The sequence below is a fragment of the Tachypleus tridentatus genome, chromosome 13, assembly GCF_004210375.1.
Source record: "Tachypleus tridentatus isolate NWPU-2018 chromosome 13, ASM421037v1, whole genome shotgun sequence".
In the NCBI taxonomy this organism is placed as follows: domain Eukaryota; kingdom Metazoa; phylum Arthropoda; class Merostomata; order Xiphosura; family Limulidae; genus Tachypleus; species Tachypleus tridentatus.
The window spans coordinates 143668481-143691667 of NC_134837.1; the positions used below are offsets into that span (position 1 = coordinate 143668481).

The window sequence follows — 23187 nt, forward strand, 5'->3', positions numbered from 1 at the left end:
CAAAAGTAACTGTAGCAGGAATTTACTGTTCACCAAGTAAACAACTAGATTTAACATTACTCAACAACATCTTTTCCCACAACCATAACTCTATAGTTATGGGTGACTTAAATAGTAAAAATGTTAACTTTGGATGCCGGAGCTCAAACAACAATGGTAGAAGTCTCTTACAATTCACAGATGACAACAATATAGTATTATTAAACGATGCCACCCCTACACACATAGTGTATGCCACTAACTCCAGTGACATACTTGAGCCAAAAACTAATAAAATTCCAGGTGGGAAAAGATGTTGATAGCGATCACCTGCCAATATATTGCGTCTTCCATCTCGCCCCCATAAAAATATAACCTTCAGGAAAGAAACATTTAATTACAGTAAAGCAAATTGACAAAATTACAAACAGGAATTAGACAACCTTTTACCTAATAGAGTTATAAAAGAAGTTAAAACCCATACTAAAATGGATAAGTACTGTCAAACAATAACGGAGTGCCTTCAGAAAGCAGCCAAGAAAACAATACCAAAACAACACCATAAAACAACAAACAACACATGGAAACCCACCACAGAAATAATCACCTTAATCAAAAAACGAAGACAATTAAGAAGACAGTGCATGATAACAAGATACAGAGAAACAAAAACGCAAATAAACAATATTAGAAATCACATCAGAGCACAAATAAAACAACATAAACAACATGAATGGGACAAATACTGCTCAAAACTAAATGATAAAACTGACCCAAAAAATTCTTGTCACACCTTAAAAGACTCATCAATGATAATACAGTCGCAAAGAAATATCCTGCACTCGAATATAATAATAAAATAGCACACACAAATAAAGAAATAGCCGAAGCTTTCAAAGATCAACTTCAAAATACTTTTAAAACTCACTCTGATCCAGATATGAATACACATTTCTACAATAAACTCACCAACAATATATTAAACAACAAAAAACAATTTGAACCAATTTTTCCAATAAACATAACTGAGACAAGTACAAGACCTAACACAGATTATGCAAACACGCTACTAACAAATAAAATATCCCTTCAAGAAATACTCGAAGCAATAAAAAACACAAAAAACAAAGCTCCAGGTGAAGATGAACTACAAGCTATCCTTCTAAAAAAGGGCACTCCGAAATTGTTTGACCACCTAAAAATACTTTTTAATCTATCTCTATCCTCCGGATACATCCCAGTATCTTGGAAGCTTGCTAATATATTAATGTTTCATGAGGAAAGAAAGCCAGCAAATAAACCTAATAGCTACCGACCAATCAGCCTGACCAGCTGTATAGGCAAAATTCTCGAAAGAATAATCAGTAATAGACTCTCCATATTCTTGGAGATAACATCAAAATTACCAAAAGAACAAAATGGATTCAGGAAATTTAGACAAACGACAGATCACTTAATCAGATTAACCGAAACTGTAATAGATAGCTTCAATATAAAAGAATGTACTGTCGCTTGCTTTCTTGATATTGAGAAAGCATTCGACACTGTATGGCACGATGGTCTAAGATTCCGAATGAATGAAATGGGACTACCGCGTGGAATTATTCGCTGGCTATCTAACTTTTTGGAAAATAGAAAGTGCAGAGTAAATGTTGAGGGTATCTTTTCTGAGTACTTTACTCCAGAAGCTGGTGTCCCTCAGGGAGGGGTGGTTAGCCCTATACTCTTCATCATGTATGTAAACAATATATCACTGAAGGATCCAAATCATGGATTCTCTTCACAGTTCGCAGATGATGTGGCAGTCTGGAAAAGTGCTGCAACACCCACGGTAGCAGCCATTAACATAAAACCGCAATTAAATAGAATAAGTGAATACTGTCAAAAATATAGAATAAAAATAAACACAGCAAAAACACAACTTGTAGTCTTTACGAAATTGACAAAACACAAAAAACAACAGCCAGAATTATATATGAATGGCACACTACTTCAGACTGCCCCATCGGCAAAATTTTTAGGTCTAACCTATGATTGAAAATTAATTTGGATTAATGATGTTAACGAAATTAAAAATAAAGTCTGGCGAAGAACTAACTATGCTAGGAGTCTAACTGTTAAAAAAGTGGAGCATCTACTGATAACTTACTAAAAATCTATAAAACATATATTAGACCAGTAATAGATTATGCAGCTCCAGCATGGATAACTGTAAGCAATAAAATAATTAAAACCAAACTAAACAATCCAAAACACACTCCTCACAACAGCATACAGAGTTCCAAGAACTATATTATCTCAATTCATTCACAAATATTCGAACATATCAACCGTACTAAATAGACTCCTACATAGTACAAGAATGTACTTCAAAAAGAATTGGATGAAAAACGAATTACTATGTGAACATACATGATGAAGCTAGTCCTAAATATCTCTCCCCAGTTAATTTATATTTTAAACATAAAAATAAATAAATACATAAAAAATAATAATAAATATTAAGTAAAAATAATAATAATAAAGTGCCTTGTTTTGTTTGTTTGTTTTGGAATTTCGCACAAAGCTGCTCGAGGGCTATCTGTGCTAGCCGTCCCTAATTTAGCAGTGTAAGACTAGAGGGAAGGCGGCTAGTCATCACCATCCACCGCCAACTCTTTGGCTACTCTTTTACCAACGAATAGTGGGATTGACCGTCACATTATAACGCCCCCACGGCTGGGAGGGCGAGCATGTTTGGCGCGACCGGGATGCGAACCCGCGACCCTCAGATTACGAGTCGCACGCCTTAACACGCTTGGCCATGCCGGGCCAATAAAGTGCCACCAACAAACTTGACATTCTACTGATAGAGTATAATAATAACTATATATGAGCCACAATACATGAACATTGCCGTGAAAAGGATCAAAATAACAGTCAGATCAACAATTACAAATACCAATCTGGCAAGACCATAAGTACGGGAAGAAGGAAGAGGTCATAGAGAACCTGACCCACTAGGGTATGAACATTTCTTACCCAAACACCGAGAGAGAGGTTACTTTGCAGGTTTGTCGCTGAGCAACCGGCGGGAGGCGATTTCACGAAAAGATATTTAAGAGTTATTTGCACTAGCCGTCCTTCATTTTGAACTAAAAATTAAAGGTAAAATATCTAGTGAACAGCACTCATTAACAAATTTTGGATTATCTGGTCTGACCCAATCCAACTTAGTTTTGATCGTCGGCTCTATAACGCTCAAAAGTGCGGATGATGACTTTTATTTTATTTTTGGTGGTAGCGGGATAAGAATGTTGGTCCTGTAGGCCCACAACCCACTATTGGTAAATTGATAAATCTACGCTAGGTTGACCGCGTCTTCGAGTATTTGAACTCAAATGCTGTAATGACTACGAGACTGATGGAAAATATTGTTGTTGTTTTGAATTAAGAACAAAGCTACACAATGGGCTATCTGTGCTCTGCCCACCACGGGTATCGAAACCCGATTTTTAGCGTTGTAAGTCCGCAGGCATACCGCCGAGCCACTGGGGCCCTGATGGAAAATATTTTCAATAGTGCAACGACCAATGATTATTTGAAATACTGTTATACTTTCGGTTTTACTGAAGAAAACCGACATGGAATCAATTTAAAATGAAATGTTAGTAAATAATTGTAGTTAACTGAATTTTTAATGTTTTTCGGTTCTTCATGTTTGCAGCGTTGCGTATTATGATTTATCTCGAACGAGTCTTTAATGTATTATGTTACGTATTACGATTTCAAATAGCTAGAAATTTTAATTTAGAAATTAATCGAATGTTAATATGTATCAAATTTATATTTGCCAACAAGATTCACTCACACACACACAAAATTTTCTTTCTTAACGCAAATATGTTTTAATATACAAAGAAAAATACAATTTATAATAACGGTTATTACAAATAATGATTTATATACAAAAGTTTTACAATAAATACTGAGTTTTCTATTCGGTCTCGAACTGAATATTTTATTGACGTTTCATGATACCGGTACAATTCAGTTAACAGGTAAGCAATCTCTAGCTGCTTATAACTGACTTTTTCACAGAAGAAGATACGTAATGTCTTCTTAACAATATTAACGACAGAAGTTAATTCACTGAAGTGAAACGGTTTGTAATATTCCAAATCCATAAATGTTCCTCGTCAAATATCCGTACTTTCCCGATTAATAAGCGTTAATCACAATTATAGTTTCGGATCTTTATTCTATACTAACTGCAGCAAACCAACAATATTAAACTATCTCTTGGCGCGTCGATTTATAAACGTTTAGGGTGAGGTTCTCGAAAGTTCAGTTGGCAACAATGTAAAACATATATTGTTGATTCTTACACTCGATAATCTTCTACAGATTTAGAGAATAGGCGGGACTTTCGTAATACACATTTAACAAAATATAAGTTACGTGCATTTCTAAATATATATTTAAGTGAAACAAACAGCGATATTAAAATAAATATATATTAGTAAATACGTTGTAGTTGCAAAGCACAAAGTGTTTCTTTTTTTGGGAAACATACTTATTGAATTGAACACAAAACTACCCCGTTGAGTTAATCAAAATGTTATCTAGAATTTTCTCTGTGTCCTCTTTTACTAAAAAAGTGTATTGTTTTGAATTCCAAAGCCTTATTAATTTATATGTACAGATACATAGATAGCCAATATTTGTTTTTCAGTTTCCAACTTTAAAATACAACAATTCTATATTTAAATTATCAAGAGTTCATTTTGGAAGTGTAAGATATAATGAAGACGTAAAACTGAAGAGTTGAGCAAATGAAAAACTTTCGTAAGATATTCGGGGGTTCATGGTTGTTTCATTTATTCATAATTACAAAAGAAAGTAAAAATAAAAGGATTGCATATTGTTTAAAATTCACTTGTTCCAAATAAGTATTTTATATGTTCTATTTCAAAAAAATATTAATTTTACACCTGGTGTTTTTTCAATAGAAAAAATTGAAGAAAGTTCGGTGAAAAACCTGATAAACATTTCTGTATAGATTTCAAAGGCCTTGTTGTTGGTATAAATAAACAATTTTTTCTTAAATATTTGAAAAACAAAATATTGAATACGTGAATGCTTTTTATCAAGATCTTTTAAAAGCCAATTTGCAAATGATTTGTAAATTATATAACTTTTGTTTTTATTCTTGACTGTGCCAGAAAAAGATCAAGAGCTAAAGGTATATTGTAACCCTAACATTCTGTTGAATGTTTCATTCACACACACGAAATAATTTAATAGTGTTTTCCAATTTTATTTGTAACATGACCTTAGCTTTGATCTTCATTTCTAAGAGATTCTATATAAAGATTTAAGGAAAATAGTAGAAAGATAGAGAAGTTTCACTTATCTAAACTATTTATTTATAGGTTCTTTTCTTTGAACTTACCGTTTCTGCGTATTACTCCCTACGTTTATATTTTATCTATTTCTATTATCGGTTTTGCTTCTTTTCTAAATCTTTTTATTACTATTTTCACTAAACTTCTTTCGATCATTACAGCTTCATCTATCTTGTTAATCTTTTTTTTTTCACAGTCTATTCACTTTCTAATTTTGTTGTTACATAGATAGATATGTAAATAGTTACTAATTTTGCATAAAATAATTTATTGATATTAACTTAAAAAGTGTATTTGTTGTGCAAATTGAGAATTAAAGTTATGATTAAAACCAATATATTAGGCTCGCCAAGTGCGATTAAATTTTTCATTTTCTAGAATTATATATAATATAAGAAAAATGAGAACCATTTTATTTTCATTTTGTACTTTTTTTTAATAACATACTTCAATAACATATTTCTGAAAATTAGAAAATAGAGGTTGGCTAATCTATTACAGGCATAGAATGGAAAACGGGCATTTAGTCAGCTTTTCTAATTAAACATATTCTCAATATCAGTAATGATGCAATGGTTGATGTTCATGAGAAATCTTAAAAAGCCTTGTCAGGTTCAATATGCTTGAAATAACGAATGTTATTTCATGAGAAATATACGCATACCTACATATGTACACAGGTGCGCTGAGTCAACAATAAAAATTAACAAGATGTAAAAAACATATATTCTTTCTAAATTCAGTATTTACTGGCAACCTTATATAGCAGATAGACATTTCAATGTGCTTTATTTCCTCTGACTTCACTTGGATACAATAAGTTTGTTTCCACAGGTTTAGAAATATGAAGACAATTTTGGCGTTGCTGTTTGTGACTTCTCTCACGCCGATGATCATGGCGCTGCAAATCAGCAGTACAGCAGAGAAAGAATTTCAAAATATAATAGAGAACATGTGTAGTAAGTTTTGTTTTTGAAACATTGTAGAAGAAATATACAGAGTTTATCATTGCAAAAAGTTAGAAATTGTGTAGGTTAAAGGCTTACAATATAGAGAATGCATCTATGAAGTTACATAAATTAAATATATTTCTTTGTATGAAATTTTATAAAATTTTTAAGAGCTGATAAATCGTATTTGTTGAGCTGTCCCCTGTAATTGTCAGTTAAATACTCCAATGGTAAGTTGGTATAAGGCAGGTGTTTTTCTATGATATTACATAAGTATATAACTTATCAGATATAATAAGTTGTAATATGGGTAAAAGTGGACAATATGAAAGAAAAGCTTTAAAAGGTGATATAAATATAAAATATGTAATTTAGTTAGCAAAGAATTAACAAGTTTTAATTCCAGTATTCAGGTGTGTGTTTTTGTGCCTTTCTTATAGCAAAGCCATAACGGGCTATCTGCTGTGTCCACCGAGGGGAATCGAACCCTCGATTTTATCGTTGTAATTTCGAAGATTACCGCTTTCCAAGCGGGGGAACCCTTTTGTTTGTTTGGAAATTTCGCACAAAGCTACTCGAGGGCTATCTGTGCTAGCCGTCCCTAATTTAGCAGTGTAAGACTAGAGGGAAGGCAGCTAGTCATCACCACCCACCGCCAACTCTTGGGCTACTCTTTACCAACGAATAGTGGGATTGACCGTCACATTATACACCCCCACGGCTGGGAGGGCGAGCATGTTTAGCGCGACGCGGGCGCGAACCCGCGACCCTCGGATTACGAGTCGCACGCCTTACGCGCTAGGCCATGCCGGGCCACGGGGGAACCCAATATTCATGAAGAAAACGAGTTCTTAATTATGTTTCAATTATATAACGTATTGAATGTGTAGCTGCGTGCTTGGCAATTCTAAAATAAAAATTTCATGTCTCCGTGTGTAAGTTCATATACAATTTGCATGTTTTCAGGTATGCTATTACACTCTTTAAGGATGTTTGAATCATAGTTTTAGTGGTCCAAAAAATAAGCTATTCTTTGTCTGTACCAAACAGCTTTTACATGTATAATATACATATTTTTGGTATGTACCATTGTGATAGTCATTAAAACGTTCATTTGAAGAGATGATAAACTGCTGCTCCCAAGTGGCTCAGCGGCAAGTGTGAAGGCTTATAACGATAGGAATTGGATTTCGATACTCGCGGTAGTCAGGACACAAATAGCCTATTGTGTAGCTTGGCGCTTAACAAAAACAAACAAATAAAAGATACTTATTTTCGCATCCATTTATATTTGTTATGGCTTTCGATCATTTATAGTTGAACAATTTTATTTTTTAATTGCTTCTAGTAATTTTATATCGATTAATGTTCAGAATGGTTGACAAACCGTAACAAATATGTTGAGTGACGACGAATAAAACTGAAATAATTTAACATGCGAAAGTTTGAAATAAAATAATACTGCATTTTGGCTATATAATAAGATTCAGTGTTTATGTATCAACGTCACGTAACTCCTGATCGTACCAGTTTCTAACTAGCGCCTAACAAATCTCCTCGATCCCAAGGTTTTCACGAAGTTTCATCCCACTAGGACATTTCGCGAAAACACTTGTACTGGGATTCTTCGAAAGCGGACACCATATATGACTTTGATTTACGTTTGAGCACATAAATATGGTGATGCAAACTTAATGCATTATAACAGCTCTATAAATATGGACTATAGGCTGACGAATTCTCTAAATTATGCTAAACAAATCGTCTCGGCCTCGACGTTTGTACAAAAGTAAAACTTTTCACCCAAGCTCTTAGTTGTTTAAGCATTAAGTTTGCATTATGGCGGCATTGCAAATTAGGTTCGGTAGTAGATTTAACAGTTTGATTTTATAAGAAACTAGCGAATGCTAACATAATGTATAAGTTTAATCCATATTTAGTGTTCTATCGAAAGTTTTGTCTTATAAATCATTCCACATGATATATCTATTCTTTCAGGTACAGATGACCAAAAGGTTAAAGAGGCAAAGGACACAATGAAAAGCATTTTCGAAGCTCGTCCTGGGGTAGGTGATTTATCATATCATACTTACATTTATTTCGTATTGAGTGTAAAAACTTAAAATATATACTTATCTATATAAGAATTCATTAATACTTTATTCTTTGTTGAAATAGTAATCATGAAAAAGTTAGATATTTGAAAAACTAATCTTCTGGTTTTATTATTTTCTAACTTCTCAGTTACATTTACAAAGAGTTGAATACTTTATATTACAACGATTTTGAATATGCAGATCAGCAAGATACGTAAAAAGAAAAGATTATATAAAGTCGTGATGAAACGGCATGTATCAGAACTACGTTTTGATATTGTTTGGCGTTTAGTAGTTACTATAATGCCATTGAATACTGATTGATTTTGGAAAAGATAAGTAACAGTCCTTTCCGGCCTAAAATATTCGTACACTTAGTTCATAAAGATGTGCTCAGATCGAAGATTCAGACTTTCCCAGACCATAGTATACTTTGTACTTAACAGAATTAGAAAACTATAGAACGTGCATCAAACTGAAGCAGTCACAAGAGCTGTTCATGTGTCCGCGGCAACATTACACAACAAAAATATTTCTCTTCTGTGTATTTATCGATACGATTTAAACTTTCATCCAAAGAATTTAATAAACGTTGGTGCCCTAAATCGTCATATTTTTTCAAATACATGGCAATACTTCTTTAAACATAATTTTTTAAATTTGGTAATATTTCGTTTATTTATTAATACAATTTACTTTTCTTTACAGTTAATGCTACTTACATTTATGTGCGTATATATACTATTTGATTAAACTTATTCATCTTGTTTAAAATAATGTTTCTTCTTTTAATATGTGTTAGTTATTATTACAAACTTTTATTCGTTATCTTTTATTTTGCTTATTATTTGTTAATTTTAAGATTACATTTCAGGTTCTTTAAGGTTTATTTATGTTTGCCTTCGTCCAAAGTTTGCAGTAGCCGTCCCTAATTTAGCAGTGTAAGACTAGAGGGAAGGCAGCTAGTTATCACCACCCACCGCTAACTCTGGTGCTACTCTTTAGCGGGATTGACCGTAACATTATAATGCTCCCACGGCTGAAAGGACGAGCATGTTTGGTGTGACGGGGATTCGAACCCGCGGCTCTTGGATTACGAGTTGGGCGCCATAACCACCTGGCCATGCCGGGCCGAGAATTTTGTAACATTTCTTTTTGTCCCGTATTTAGCTACTTTATGGTGCAAACAGTAAAGTTCTGTGGTTAAATTAAATGTTAAAGAAGTAAATGAGTAACTCTGTAGTTACATAGTTTCCCTTTTGTTCCTTGTTTTTTGCCGCAAAAGCATGGACTGAAAACGAAAAAGATAAGTTTTATAAATTTCCTTTGTATTGTTTTCAAACCAAGTTTGATCTATTAATATTTTAGGTTGTACTTAAAACAGAGCAGTTTTTAAATTATGCCTTTAAAGGTAACAAAACGAGAGAAAAGGAAAAACAATCTTATGTTGATAACTTTAGAAAGTCTTTGTTCCAATGAAAAGATCATTACTGGAAGAACAAAGATAAAGTTAAAAACATTAATGCTGAAAATGCGAAATAAGCCTTAGCCATTATTACAGCCGAAGAAATGGCTGTCATCTTGATTAAACTGCAGAAAAAAACTATAGTAAAAATATCGGCAGAAGCCAGTTTTTGTATTTCGCGCAAAGTTACACTAGGGTTATCTGCGCTAGCCGTCCCTAATTTAGCAGTGTAAGAGGGAAAGCAGCTAGTCATCACAACCCACCGTTGACTCTTGAGCAACTCTTTTGCCAACGAATAGGGGGATTGATCGTCACATTATAATGCCCCCAGGGCTAAAAGGGCGAGCTCGTTTGGTGCGACGGGGATTCGAACCCGCGACCCTTGGATTACGAGTCGAGTGTCTTAACCACCTGGCCATGCCGGGCCTTAGTAGCATCACGAGGAGAAGATAAATATGTAAATATGACGATGTAAAAACCACCTAAACATTATTTCTTTTCTTTTTACTACTGTCTAAGTTCTTAAAATGGCGCTCCCTAGTGGCACAGCGATATGCCTGTGAACAACGCTAGAAACATGGGGTAGCTTTGTGCTTAACTACAAACAAACAAACTTAAACTGGTCGTCCAGGAACACGTTCTTTTCCAGTTATAAGTTAATGCTAAAACATTTCATTCATATCAATCAACTGTGCATGAAACAATACAAAAATATATTGTTCTTCTAAGGAAATATAAGCCACAAATACGTAAGCTGTTTTCCAAAGACACCGACGGAAGAAAAGTAAACCGTAAAAATGTGTAAGGAAATTATATTGCAAGAAGATCTGGTATTTTCAACCCGATTATCGCTTTATACTAAAAATGGTCTAAACGACCACAAGAAACATTTGTCTTCATAACTTTGAGCTTTGGAAATCAACCAGCGGCGCCCGTATAGCAGGGTCAGATTTCAATTTACAACGCCCACACAGCTAAAAGTGTGGAATGTGTTCAGCAGTATATTTTTGGCTTAGATTTTGGACACTGCCATCTGAAACCCGGCTTTCTAACCATTAACTAGACTATACGCTGCTTTTGGAAGTGAAAGAGGGAAGTTTATTGCAACATTGAACGACTGCAATAAGAGACAGGTTCTTTGTTACCGAGCACTAGGTAGTAAGAACATTCCAACATTTACAGATAATGTAAATAATGTTTGCTGCAGATTTCTCCACTTATAAGAAACCTAAACTTAACGAAGTGCATAATAAAGCAAGGGGATTCCAGACTATTATCAGGAGATATTATTCATTCCCATTGTGAGTGGTGTAAATTTTACGTTTCATGAGCAGACCAACAATTTGTGTAGTCTAAGATTAACTCTGCTATCTTTCGCTAGGACAAGCAGAGCAACAACGTGTATGTGTGGTCTAAGATTAACTCCACTAGCCTTCCTTCGCTAGGGCTAGCAGAGCAACAATGTGTGTGTGGTCTAAGATTAACTCCACTAGCCTTCCTTCGCTAGGGCTAGCAGAGCAACAATGTGTGTGTGGTCTAAGATTAACTCCGCTAGGGCTTGTTATAAAGGAGATATCAGTCGAGCGTGTACTTCGGAATAAACACGATGGTGAAAGTAAACACTAAGGTCAACACGAGATCTAGACCATAGTTTATATCAGACATAATTTATCTCTATGTGTTCCATTGATGACGTAATGTGTCCGCAAATAGTGATTTTTTTGTTTATTCTTGTTACATGCTGTTTACTGCTTTTAACTGCCTTCCTGGTAAGGAAAGAAACTATAATTAATGTTTGTCATTTTTATCACTTGGTTGTTCCATTAAAAATAATTTTCTATGTCTCAGTTCAAACAACATATGAAAGAAAAAGAAAAACAATAAAAACAAATTAGAACAAACTTCTAACACACGAATCAATATGGTTTGGAAAAATTCATTTTCGCTTGTTACTTGAAATGTAAGATAAATATTTCGTATGTTTTTTGTTTGTTTTTTCGTATTACAGCAAAAGTTAGAAGCAAAAGATATCAGTAATTCTATTAATTAAGCTGAGTAACCTAGCGAGTTTAGTTGGGTATTAGAATCAGTATAGCTAAATGCAGCCTACTTTTGCAGCTAATAAGGATCAGCTTCCTTGGAGAGTTGGGTGGATAGGAACTATTCTTGGAAATGAGGGTGGATTTAGTAGTTGATACTTCATCGTCTTTTTTACATCCTAAAATTAGGAACTGTTGTTAAGAAAAGGCAGCTGAAAGTGGTTTGGGTGACAGAATAAAATTAGTTTGAGGTATTATTTAGTAGTCTGCAAACGTTCTTTAGAAGAACATTTGCTAAAGATCAAGAGAGAGAAAATTTGTTACAAGAAAAAGACAACAAACGACGAACGTGTACAAAACGTAACTTTTAGGGTTAATGACTGTATAGCTTACCTTTCAGTTAGATATATTAAAAAAGTTCTTTGACGTTCAAAAGTCAAACGTCCACGTGAGTAACGTAAAAGAATACTTGACTAAGGAAATTCTTTATCAAAGTGCTAAGATTTAGAAAAAAAACAGAGGTCAAATGAAGTGTAGATATTTCTTGGTTTTCAGTCGGTGAGGGAGGGGTGTGATAGATGATGGTTCAAGAGAAGGAAATATTCAAGTTTAACATAATTTTTCAGCTGTAACTCAATTTATTACCAACAAATGAACAAGGAAAGTAGCGTCGTGTGTTGTAAGGATAAATACATGAATATCATTTGTTCATATATTATTTCATAGAATACTAATTAATAAAAACAAAATGAAGACCACATCACATTTTTGACTTGTCATAAATGTCTACAAAACACTTTAAAAGTCGTTGGTAAGAGGTTACATTGCAGTTAACAGTAGGTAATGTACATTCAATAAGTATTAAATTAGGCACTTTTAGTTTGTTTTCAAATTTCGCACAAAGCTACTCGAGGGCTATCTGTGCTAGCCGTCCCTAATTTAGCAGTGTAAGACTAGAGGGAAGGCAGCTAGTCATCACCACCCACCGCCAACTCTTGGGCTACTCTTTTACCAACGAAAAGTGGGATTGACCGTCACATTATACGCCCCCACGGCTAGGAGGGCGAGCATGTTTAGCGCGACGCGGGCGCGAACCCGCGACCCTCGGATTACGAGTCACACGCCTTACGCGCTTGGCCATGCCAGGCCCAGAAACTTTTAGCTTCAGGTCTTTATTTCGACAGAAAATGAATGCAAGGACATTCACACTTAATAAAAAAGACGAGTGAGTCGATAGATTGAAAAACCCTTGGACAGGCAGGATTAAAGCGAAATTGTTATAATGAAATAGCAAAACGGTTTAGATGACTCGACACAAAAATGCATTACTTTAAACTTTTCATGACGTCTTAATAGAAACGCTTAAGGTACCCCACTAGTACAGCGGTAAGTTTACGGATTTACAACACTAAAATCAGGGGTACGATTCTCCTGGGTGGGCTCAGCAGAGAGCACGATGTGGCTTTACTTTATGAAAACACAGACATAAACGCTTAGGCTAAAGTTAAAGCTAACTTGTTAAAAATAAAAAAATCGGCAATTATTTCGGGAGTTGGAGCAAATGAGGAGCTGCCTGTCGTGAACACGACTACGAACACATGCTTGAAGAAGTAGAAGTCCAACAAATTCAAATACACGTTTACGTGGTGTCCATGGTAAAGAAAAGAACAAAATTCAGGAAAATTCTTCAAGGAACCTCAAACATTCCTCAGATGTGCAGTGAAATAACATTTAGAAACACGTATTAAATTACCGTGCAAGAAAACTTGAATACACATGTAAGACTTATATGAGTGTAAAGATGCTTATATACAAGTTTCAGTTTGTTGTTGTTTCCATGGGGGCCCGGCACGGCTAAGCGCAAGCGCGTTAAGGCGTGCGACTCGTAATCTGAAGATCGCGGGTTCGCATCCGCGTCGCGCCAAACATGCTCGCCCTCCCAGCCGTGGGGGCGTTATAATGTGATGGTCAATCCCACTATTCGTTGGTAAAAGAGTAGCCCAAGAGTTGGCGGTGGGTGGTGATGACTAGCTGCCTTCCCTCTAGTCTTACACTGCTAAATTAGGGACGGCTAGCACAGATAGCCCTCGAGTAGCTTTGTGCGAAATTCCAAAACAAAACAAAAAAAAGTTTCCATGGTGGTTCCCTCAAAAGAGAAATGGCGAACTGTTGCACAGACTTTCAAGTTGCATGACTTGTGGAAAGTATTTATTTATCATTATGATGTTGGATGGTTAAAAAAAAACTATATGTGCGTGTCTTAGTTTTTGTTTTGTTACCTGAGGGACCAACAACGGAGATGGTAAGTTTGATCATTACACTTAGACATCTTAATGACACACTAACAAATTATTACTTACATTAAAAATTATGAATATATGTGCTGCTGTTTGTATATCTAATGAGGAATGCAAATACATACACACACATATATAGACTTGCGAATTGTGAATTATTATCAACCGGATTATGGTTATGAAAATTAGCATAGCAGTGCGTGATAGCACATTGCCAAGTTTTTCACATTCAACAATTAAAACGTCTTGGGCACACTAGGTAAGCAACGAGTAAATTAATTACTTTACTTGATTGTTTTGTTTGTTTGTTTTGGAATTTCGCACAAAGCTACTCGAGGGCTATCTGTATAACTAAGACAATAAAGATTAGCCAGATACGTGGTTAATCATTGATAGTGTGAGAACACATTGCCAAGTTTTTCACATTCAACAATTAAAACGTCTTGGGCACACTAGGTAAGCAACGAGTAAATTAATTACTTTACTTGATTGTTTTGTTTGTTTGCTTAACTCTGGAAGGACTATCATCGTTAGACATTACCATCGAGGAAAGACATTAAGTACAGATGAAGTTTGACGCGTATCATTCTACGTAAACTTTCAGCTGTTGAATGGCTTGAATTGCAGACAGGATTCTAAATCTTCAAACGTTTGATGAGATGTTTTTCTTGAGGCTGGAGCACTACCAGCTGAACCAACAGCCATACCCAAAACGAAACAATAATGTATGCTATATTCTTACGTCAAATTGCAACTTTAGCTGTGCTAAAATGTTTTATTTATTTTAATAATTTTATATTCCCGTTTTAATTTCATTTAGTTATTTTTGTTTGCGAATTTTTACAGCTTTTTGTTAAAATTTGACATCTGGCCATCTTTAAGTGGAAAATACCATCTCAGTTGATCGACTGTTAAGAGATGTTTCAGCTTTATACGTATTTACTTACCTACAGGTTAAATTTTTCTTGTTGTTTAGGGTGGAGACATCTTATTTGTGCAGAAAAATACGCGAACGACTTTTGTTTACATGTGTCCTGTTTGTTTGTTTGTTTGTTTTTGGAATTTCGCACAAAGCTACTCGAGGGCTATCTGTGCTAGCCATCCCTAATTTTGCAGTGTAAGACTAGAGGGAAGGCAGCTAGTCATCACCACCCACCGCCAACTCTTGGGCTACTCTTTTACCAACGAATAGTGGGATTGACCGTCACATTATACACCCCCACGGCTGGGAGGGCGAGCATGTTTAGCGCGACGCGGGCGCGAACCCGCGACCCTCGGATTACGAGTCCCACGCCTTACGCGCTTGGCCATGCCAGGCCTCTACATGTGTCCTAAATGAAATACGACTATACAGTTAGTTCAATGGTAGGTTTGAAGGTTTATTATGCTAAACATTCGGGTTCAATACCTAAAGTAGGCATGGTGCAGGTATACTATTGTGCAGTTTTGTACTTAAATATGAAGAAAAATTAGGGGAAAGCGAAACTTAATGAATTACACACCTTTGTCTTCACGCAAGTAGTACTGTTTAATACACTTTTTAGTGACTTTCACATCGACAGAGGGCTACCAATTTAGCAAACAAGAAAGAGAGAATATGCATTGTACCGCCATGATTTTGAAATATTATAATCTATGTAATTTTACTCATTTTGAAGTCCTTTAGGATGGAAAACAGACTAGGTTAAAGTTAAGTTAAGGAATCTGTATAAAATTTGTTAATATTATCTTTAAAAAATTATACGACACATTGGCTTACTCTTGTATCGGTGTGTAACCTAAACTGTAGTCTTGGATCTGAAGTAATGGCTTACAGAGGAACATTTCATTTATTCTTTGTCTTACTATGTTCTCGCATAATTTCTAACATTGCAAAAAACAACAAACAAACAAAATTCGAGGAAGCAAACAACTGTTAATATAGATATATAATAGAGACAAATTTTCGTCTACAACTTATTTAAATATATTAAATTGCTCAGAATATCAAGCTGTAACTCAGTTTTTAGTGTCACATTATAGTGTCACATGTTTCTGAATAATAAAAATTGTATTTCAATTCTGAAAATAAAATAAATATATCAACTATGTATTCATATAATATCTCGAAAAAGTTAATAATTTCTTCATATGTGAAATTTGTACATATTGTTATGTATTACAATATTTTAAAACTAAATTGACTCGTAATTTAGATTTAGAAGTTAAATAAATATATATATGTATCCACTTTATGATATTTGCCAACGAGATTGATACACGGTTTTTTTTAATACAAACAATAATACAATTTATAGTAACGTTTATTACAAACAATGACCAATGTGCAGAAGTTTAACAAAGTTAGAAACAATACTGAGTTTTCTATTTGATCCGGAACTTCTTTGATATCTTATCGAGGGTTCACGATTAGCGAAATAATTCCGAGTTGATGTAGGAACAATTCACTTAACAGGAAGCTAGCTAGTTCCGTATTTTTCTTTCTATTCGTTGAGGTTTTTTTTTTGTTTTTTTTTACAGTTGAAGTATGTAATGTCTTTGTAAATATACTAAGATAAAGTGGATCGAGGAAGGTAAATGTTTTGTTTGTTTTTAAATTTCCGGCAAAGCTATACAAGGGCTATCTACGCTAACCGTTCCTAATTTAGCTACAGGGAAGGTAGCTAGTCATCACCACCTACCGCCAACTCTTGGACTACTCTTTTACCAACGAATAGTGAGATTGACCGTTACTTTATAATGACCCTACGGCTGAAAGGGCGAGCATGTTTAGTGCGACGGGAATTCGAGTCCGCGATCCTCAGATGACGAGTCGAACGCCTGAACACACCTGGCAATGACGGGCCCGATTAGTAAGTTTTAATCCCAATTATAGTTTCTGTAGCAAGCCAAAAATATGTGCTATATTTTGGCACGTCGTATTGGTTACATTTATAGACGTGAGAAGAGTTTTTAGGAATTTCAATTTGCACAACAATATACACGATACACTAATGTTTACGAACCATCCGTCACAATATATATTTAGTAAGATATTGAGAATAAATATATGAAATAAACAAAGCATTATAATATAATGCTCTTTATTATGCTGAACATCTCACTCCATGATGTTATAATTTATTAAAGCTTTTTAAACATGACGATGACCGAAGAAGTTCGAAACGTTGTTCGCTCTTCTACGTAAAAAACTTTCTCAACCCAAACGAGCCGTTTTTACATATATATTTTTCTCTACAAGTAGGTTTTCTCGACATCACTGATTTTTAAACATAATATAACGATGCATCTTATTAAATATGTTTATTGGCGTCCAAGCACAATAAAATAAAAAAATGACGCAAAGAATTTTAAAAGGTGAAACTATGTTCGAGTTAGAATAAAAAAGTATTAATTTTTGAATGTTTATTAAAACGTTAAAAAATTGTTGAAACATTATAATATTTCTTTTACTGGAATGATTTAAAATTAAGTAATACTCTGGTAAAGAAAATTCATGATGTTAGAAAAACACATAGGTTCAAGAAGTCTTGACAGAAATGAAATGAAACCCTGTAACCCAAGCGCTTTAGAAAGGTGGATCTTGCTTCTTCAGGGGCAAACTCCCAGTTTACTCTTACAGAAGAAAAGACCACCTTTGGAAAACGTTCTGGTAGAGAAAATAATATGTATCTTTACAATAGGCTAGCCTGAGTATATTAGTTATTAACATACTGCCGAAAAAAACAAGGTTTTGTTGAAATACAGATACAGATTTACAATGCAATTTATTCGAAATACTCAATAATCTACACACTATCTAAATATGCAGACTCATGTAAAGGCACAACGAAAATAAAACGTGCAAATGTTTTAATGTGTATTGTATTTAAAGACTGAACTTTGTTTTAGGATTCTTGTGTTTCTAAACGTACTATTCATCGAGTTTTAGTTTGAATGTTTAAGTATTTGTATTTTCTTTGCCTTTATTTTTTTGCAGTTGAACATCCTCAAAATCGAGTACTGAGTGATTCTGATTAGTAAAAGTAATATCATTTCAAATACTCTTTTATAGGCCTTTAAGTAATGGTGTAATTAAACAGTAAAAGGAAGTATGTAGTGTAATAATGAAATCAACTATGTCTCAACCATTGGTGCTATGAAATGTGTACAAAAAACAACTAAGGCCAATATAGCTTTAATAGGTTTTATTTTTCACAGAGTAACAAAACATTGGAAACAAGTGAAAACACATGGAAAGTGCTAGATTAATCACTAAACATTACAAAACAACTGCTTGAATCCTTATTAGTTGAACAAAAACAAACAAATAAATAAACGAAAAAGGGTGGTGAATTAAACATATAAAGGTCGAAAGCTAAGTGTACCTGGAATGTTGTATTACCCATGTTATAAGAAAACAATAAACAGTAATAAAGCAGTATCATCAAAAGCTGACTGTCTAATTAGTAATCGTTTATTTGAGAGCTAGAATAAAAGTTATTTTTCCATTATAAGAATATGGTTAATATAATAAACTATAAATGTATATCAATTAACTTCCAAAGCAAGTCTTATTTTGACTGTGCTCGTTCCAATCGTTTCATACAGTTATATCATTTATTCGGTTTGAACAAGTAAAGTTAGAAGAAAATTTTTATTTGAACCTCCATTATATCTATGCAGAAATTTTTTAAAGAAAAGCAAAGTAAACGTAGTTACAGAAACCGGATAACGTTGAGAAAGCAGGAAATGAAACAAAACATTTACACTGAATTTAACCACATATGTATTTCATTATCATAAAACACGTTATTACCACAACTCTTAGTTGTTAATTCAATATCCATTTGTACGAAATTTTAGCTATATTTCTGTCCTATAGCAAGGAGCATTTCTATAATGGTACAGAAAGTAAGTTATAAGACAAGTAGAAATGAAACAACTAACCGTTTATAGATTATTTAATTAGTTTATCAATTAGAATATTATATTAACAAATTATCTTATATTTATTTGAATTTGGGATAATCAAAAACATCTTAACACTATATTGATTTTTAAGAAAAAACAGAATCCGATTACACACATACACACATATTAATTTTCAGTTCATCACCTTCATACATTTCACACACACCAACATATATTTATTTCACTTTCCACAGAATTAAGTTTATAAATAAGGATAATTATGCCCTCTAGCTTTGTATACATGTAATCATTTTTTTTGTAGTTCTCTTTAAGTTGGTTTGATATCTATGAACCACATGAAACAAATATAACTTCTGATAGTACAACTTAAACAAGAAACGCCATGAACAGGTTGCATGCAATTTAATGTGTATTATATTACTAATTATTTTACTAAACGTACGCTAATACCATATATCAGAATTTTCAAAATTTCAGTTCCATTTATTTCCTATTGACAACTAACACATTTTACGTTGTTATGTATGTTATCGTGGTCTGTAGTCATTTTACGTCAAGCTAAAACCTACACATTCACAAATATTAACAATAATTTATGTCATTTGGAGCTCCTTCATTACTTCACTAGGCTTAGCTCGAATATTACTCACATCAACAAACAATATAATGCCCTACCCTCTACTGATTTATTTGTTAAGTTCACATTTCAGGTAAAATCTAGCAGTTAGTATTTACGTTTAGGCTTAATCAAATTTAATTCATGTACATAATCCTCGAATTAAGCAATACCCGCGTAACGTTTACAAACTAAACTATTTATTACACTAGCATGCACCTTATGAGAAACACGTTAGTTTGCAAGCGAGTGCATTAATAAGCACAATTAATTGAATGGTTTTTCAGAAAGAATATCTATATTCACTGATTTATCCTTATGCTCGACACATGTCATATGACTGCTCGTTCTTTAGCGAGTCACTTTAGCTCAAATGATGAATTCACTGAATAGAATTTCTAACCTGAGAAATATAGGTTGTTTACAATTAAATGTCAGTATAAAAAGTACTGTGCCAAAAACTAAACAATGCAGTCACCCGCTACAAAGTACAAGAAAGAACCGACAAAGAACATAATTGTTATTAGAGTTCAGCATACATATGAGAAACATAAATAAAAATCAACAACAACAAAAAATGGGTCTCCAGATTTTTTTTTTATCTCAGTGGAAGATGTCAGTATACAAAGTACAAAGAGAAAGTAACCAAGATCTAGGGGTCACCGATTTGACTGGTTCCAGGTTGTCAGACGTCAGATTACAAGGTACAAAGAAAAAGTACTGGTTCTTCAGATTTTTTGTGTGAATAAAGCTAATTTGGAACTAACCATACTTTGTTCAATACACAAAGAAAAAATCATTAGTCCATTTTGTCACTAGCTTCCATTTACATGGCGATCACCCTCGCGCTGTTTCTTTTCTTACGAGATATTCCGAGTTTAGTGGAGTCTATTGGTCCACTGTTCCAGGTACCCCAGTTATCAGTGTAAACTTCTGTAAATAAAAATGAAAACATCAAAGCTAGTATAGCTTAACAATAACGACATTTTAAAAATACACGCAAGTGAAAGCATATTAACAGCTCCTGTTTCAAAATCCAATGTGATATTGTTATACTGGTGAACAGTTTATTGAAAATTTTGGAATATATCGTTCTTCCACCTTAAAGAAAATTAAAAAAAAAACAACTTACACAATTTATTCCGTATAAATCTATATAAAACATGTTTATAGTATCGTGCTCAAATATATAGTCACATATAAAATTTTTGCATAAACATAATATTTTGTAATTTTATTTACAGATAAGTTTTATAGTTGTTGCTTTAATAAAAAGCTAAACAGAGGGCTATTTCAGTGATGTCGAGGGCTATTTGCATTGTAAGTCCGTAAAATTACCGCTGATCCTATGTGAGACTTTATAAATAAACAAGTAAATATATATAAAAATCATATTTTAACACTGACAAGCTCGTTCTATAAATTAAACATACTATTTGTATAAAGATATATTGCTGGCGTTATGACTAATTTGTTTCAGCAAAAGACGGTGGGAACTTCAAAATCTTACATGAGAATCCATTCAAATGATAACAATAACAGACTCGTTAGAAACGTTTTTTTCACTGTCTAGAAGGGAGAATTGTGCTTGAAATATCAATTACACATATTCAGTATGCTATCTTCATCGTTTTCAGCAGGGCAAATGTTAATTAACTTTTGTGTAAACCAAAACTTGTTGTGGTACAGTATCTATAACATGACTTCTCAAACTGTTTAGTTAACAGTTAACTAGAACATGATTTCTCACAGATTACTTTAATGTTACATATAAACCAAAAGTATTTATGATCATACGATCAACAGTTCCACCTGAAACTCTTATTAACAACGTAATTTTCACCCCAGCCCTCAACTATAAACAATCTCCGTGTCTAGTTCAATAGGTTAAATGAGCTACATTTGTAGGAAATACCCGTAGAGACATCATATTTGAACCCACACTTGTCAAAACAGCTATTGTAGAATCGAAGTGCGGACAAAACTTCAAGCCTATAAGACTGTACACACTCCACATGGATAATGCCTGCACACGTAGACTGATTCGCAGTGTTTTCAAAAGACATCAGCTCTTATATGAAATTACTTATTGAAGTTATGTTTGTTGCTTCGGGTCTCCTGGGAGAATTCTGTTTTCTCATTCAAATAAACGAGGCGACGTACTACCCCATTTGGGACTTTCAACAAAGCGTTTTCTAGGAACTTATGAATTACACAGCCATATTAAGACCTGCTATGCAAAGCGTTGCTATTATATACCTGTGACCTATGTTTGGCCCAAGGTGGCACGATCGATTATATCTCCAAACACACTTCTATTGACACACACCCACATAAACGTTAACTTTATTGTATAGTACGCTGTTAGGCATTTACGCATAAATATAAATGCAGTTCGAGAAAGAATTATGATCGTGAATGCTTTTTCCTAATTTCAGTTCACGATGTGAGAGTCTTATTGTACAGCTACTCCACGACTCACTTCATAATTTAGTTTACCACGAGTAATAAACCTTCAGAAACAGATTTCACCGTATAAACGCTAATTTTTATATTCTCTTCAACAGCGACAAATTTGGAACACAGCGTGTTGACTTATCCTTTCAATATATATACTATATATATAGTACAAAAACCACACTTATTCGACAAGAATCAGTGGCGTATAGGAGATGCTAACTTACATTCCTTTAAAACACGTGTCTGATGTGTAGAAAATGTTAATTTACTGTCCTCCGACTACAATAACCTGATTATGGTAAGTAGTAAATATCTTACATAAGAGTAATTCGACCATAAATGGACAACTTCATCTTCATTCTACAAGGGTCACTAGTGCTTGGGAAATATTAACTAGTACTCCATTAATAACGGTAACTTAAGTATATTTAGGGCTAATTCACTTTCATTCTGTAAGGGTTAGCAGAGTTTACGAGCCAATAAGGATAACTGCTCTATAAGTGGATTAATCACTTCATTCAATATGAGGTAAGTAACTAGGGCTATAAACCTAAGAGATAATAACGAATACTTTATCATTAAGGGTAAATTTAGTTCAAATGGGACTATCTTATGATCATTCGAGAGGAGTAAATTGGATTTTGTGAGATTTCATCCGTAAGTTAAAATAATTAACATGACACCAGCTCACTCGAATTCACTTAGGATTATATGAAATAACACGTAACAACTTACACTTTATTAATAAGGGTATTTTGAATGTAAATAGTGGTAAATTGATACAAAAAGTACCACGCTATTTTTTTAAACAAACAGTGTATATTATGCATAAATTCCCACAAATGATTTAGTGGTAAGTCTGAAAACTAATAACGCTTAAAACCGGGTTTATATACCTGCTGAGCACAGCACAGATAGTCCATTGTGTATCTCTGTGCTTAATAACAATGACGAACATAGAGAGTTCTTCGTGTAGCTTTGTGC

General features: G+C 33.8%; 1 protein-coding gene across 2 annotated transcripts in view; it reads right to left on the reverse strand.

Moving 5' to 3' along the window:
- Positions 1-18387: 18387 nt before the first annotated feature.
- LOC143237362 (uncharacterized) overlaps positions 18388-23187 on the reverse strand; it is a 99557-nt gene continuing 94757 nt past the window's right edge. For both annotated transcript variants that reach the window (XM_076476526.1, XM_076476525.1), the window contains exon 4: positions 18388-20676. In XM_076476526.1, coding sequence (XP_076332641.1) covers positions 20570-20676 — 107 coding nt within the window. In that variant the 3' untranslated portion in view covers positions 18388-20569. The remainder of the gene's footprint in view (positions 20677-23187) is intronic.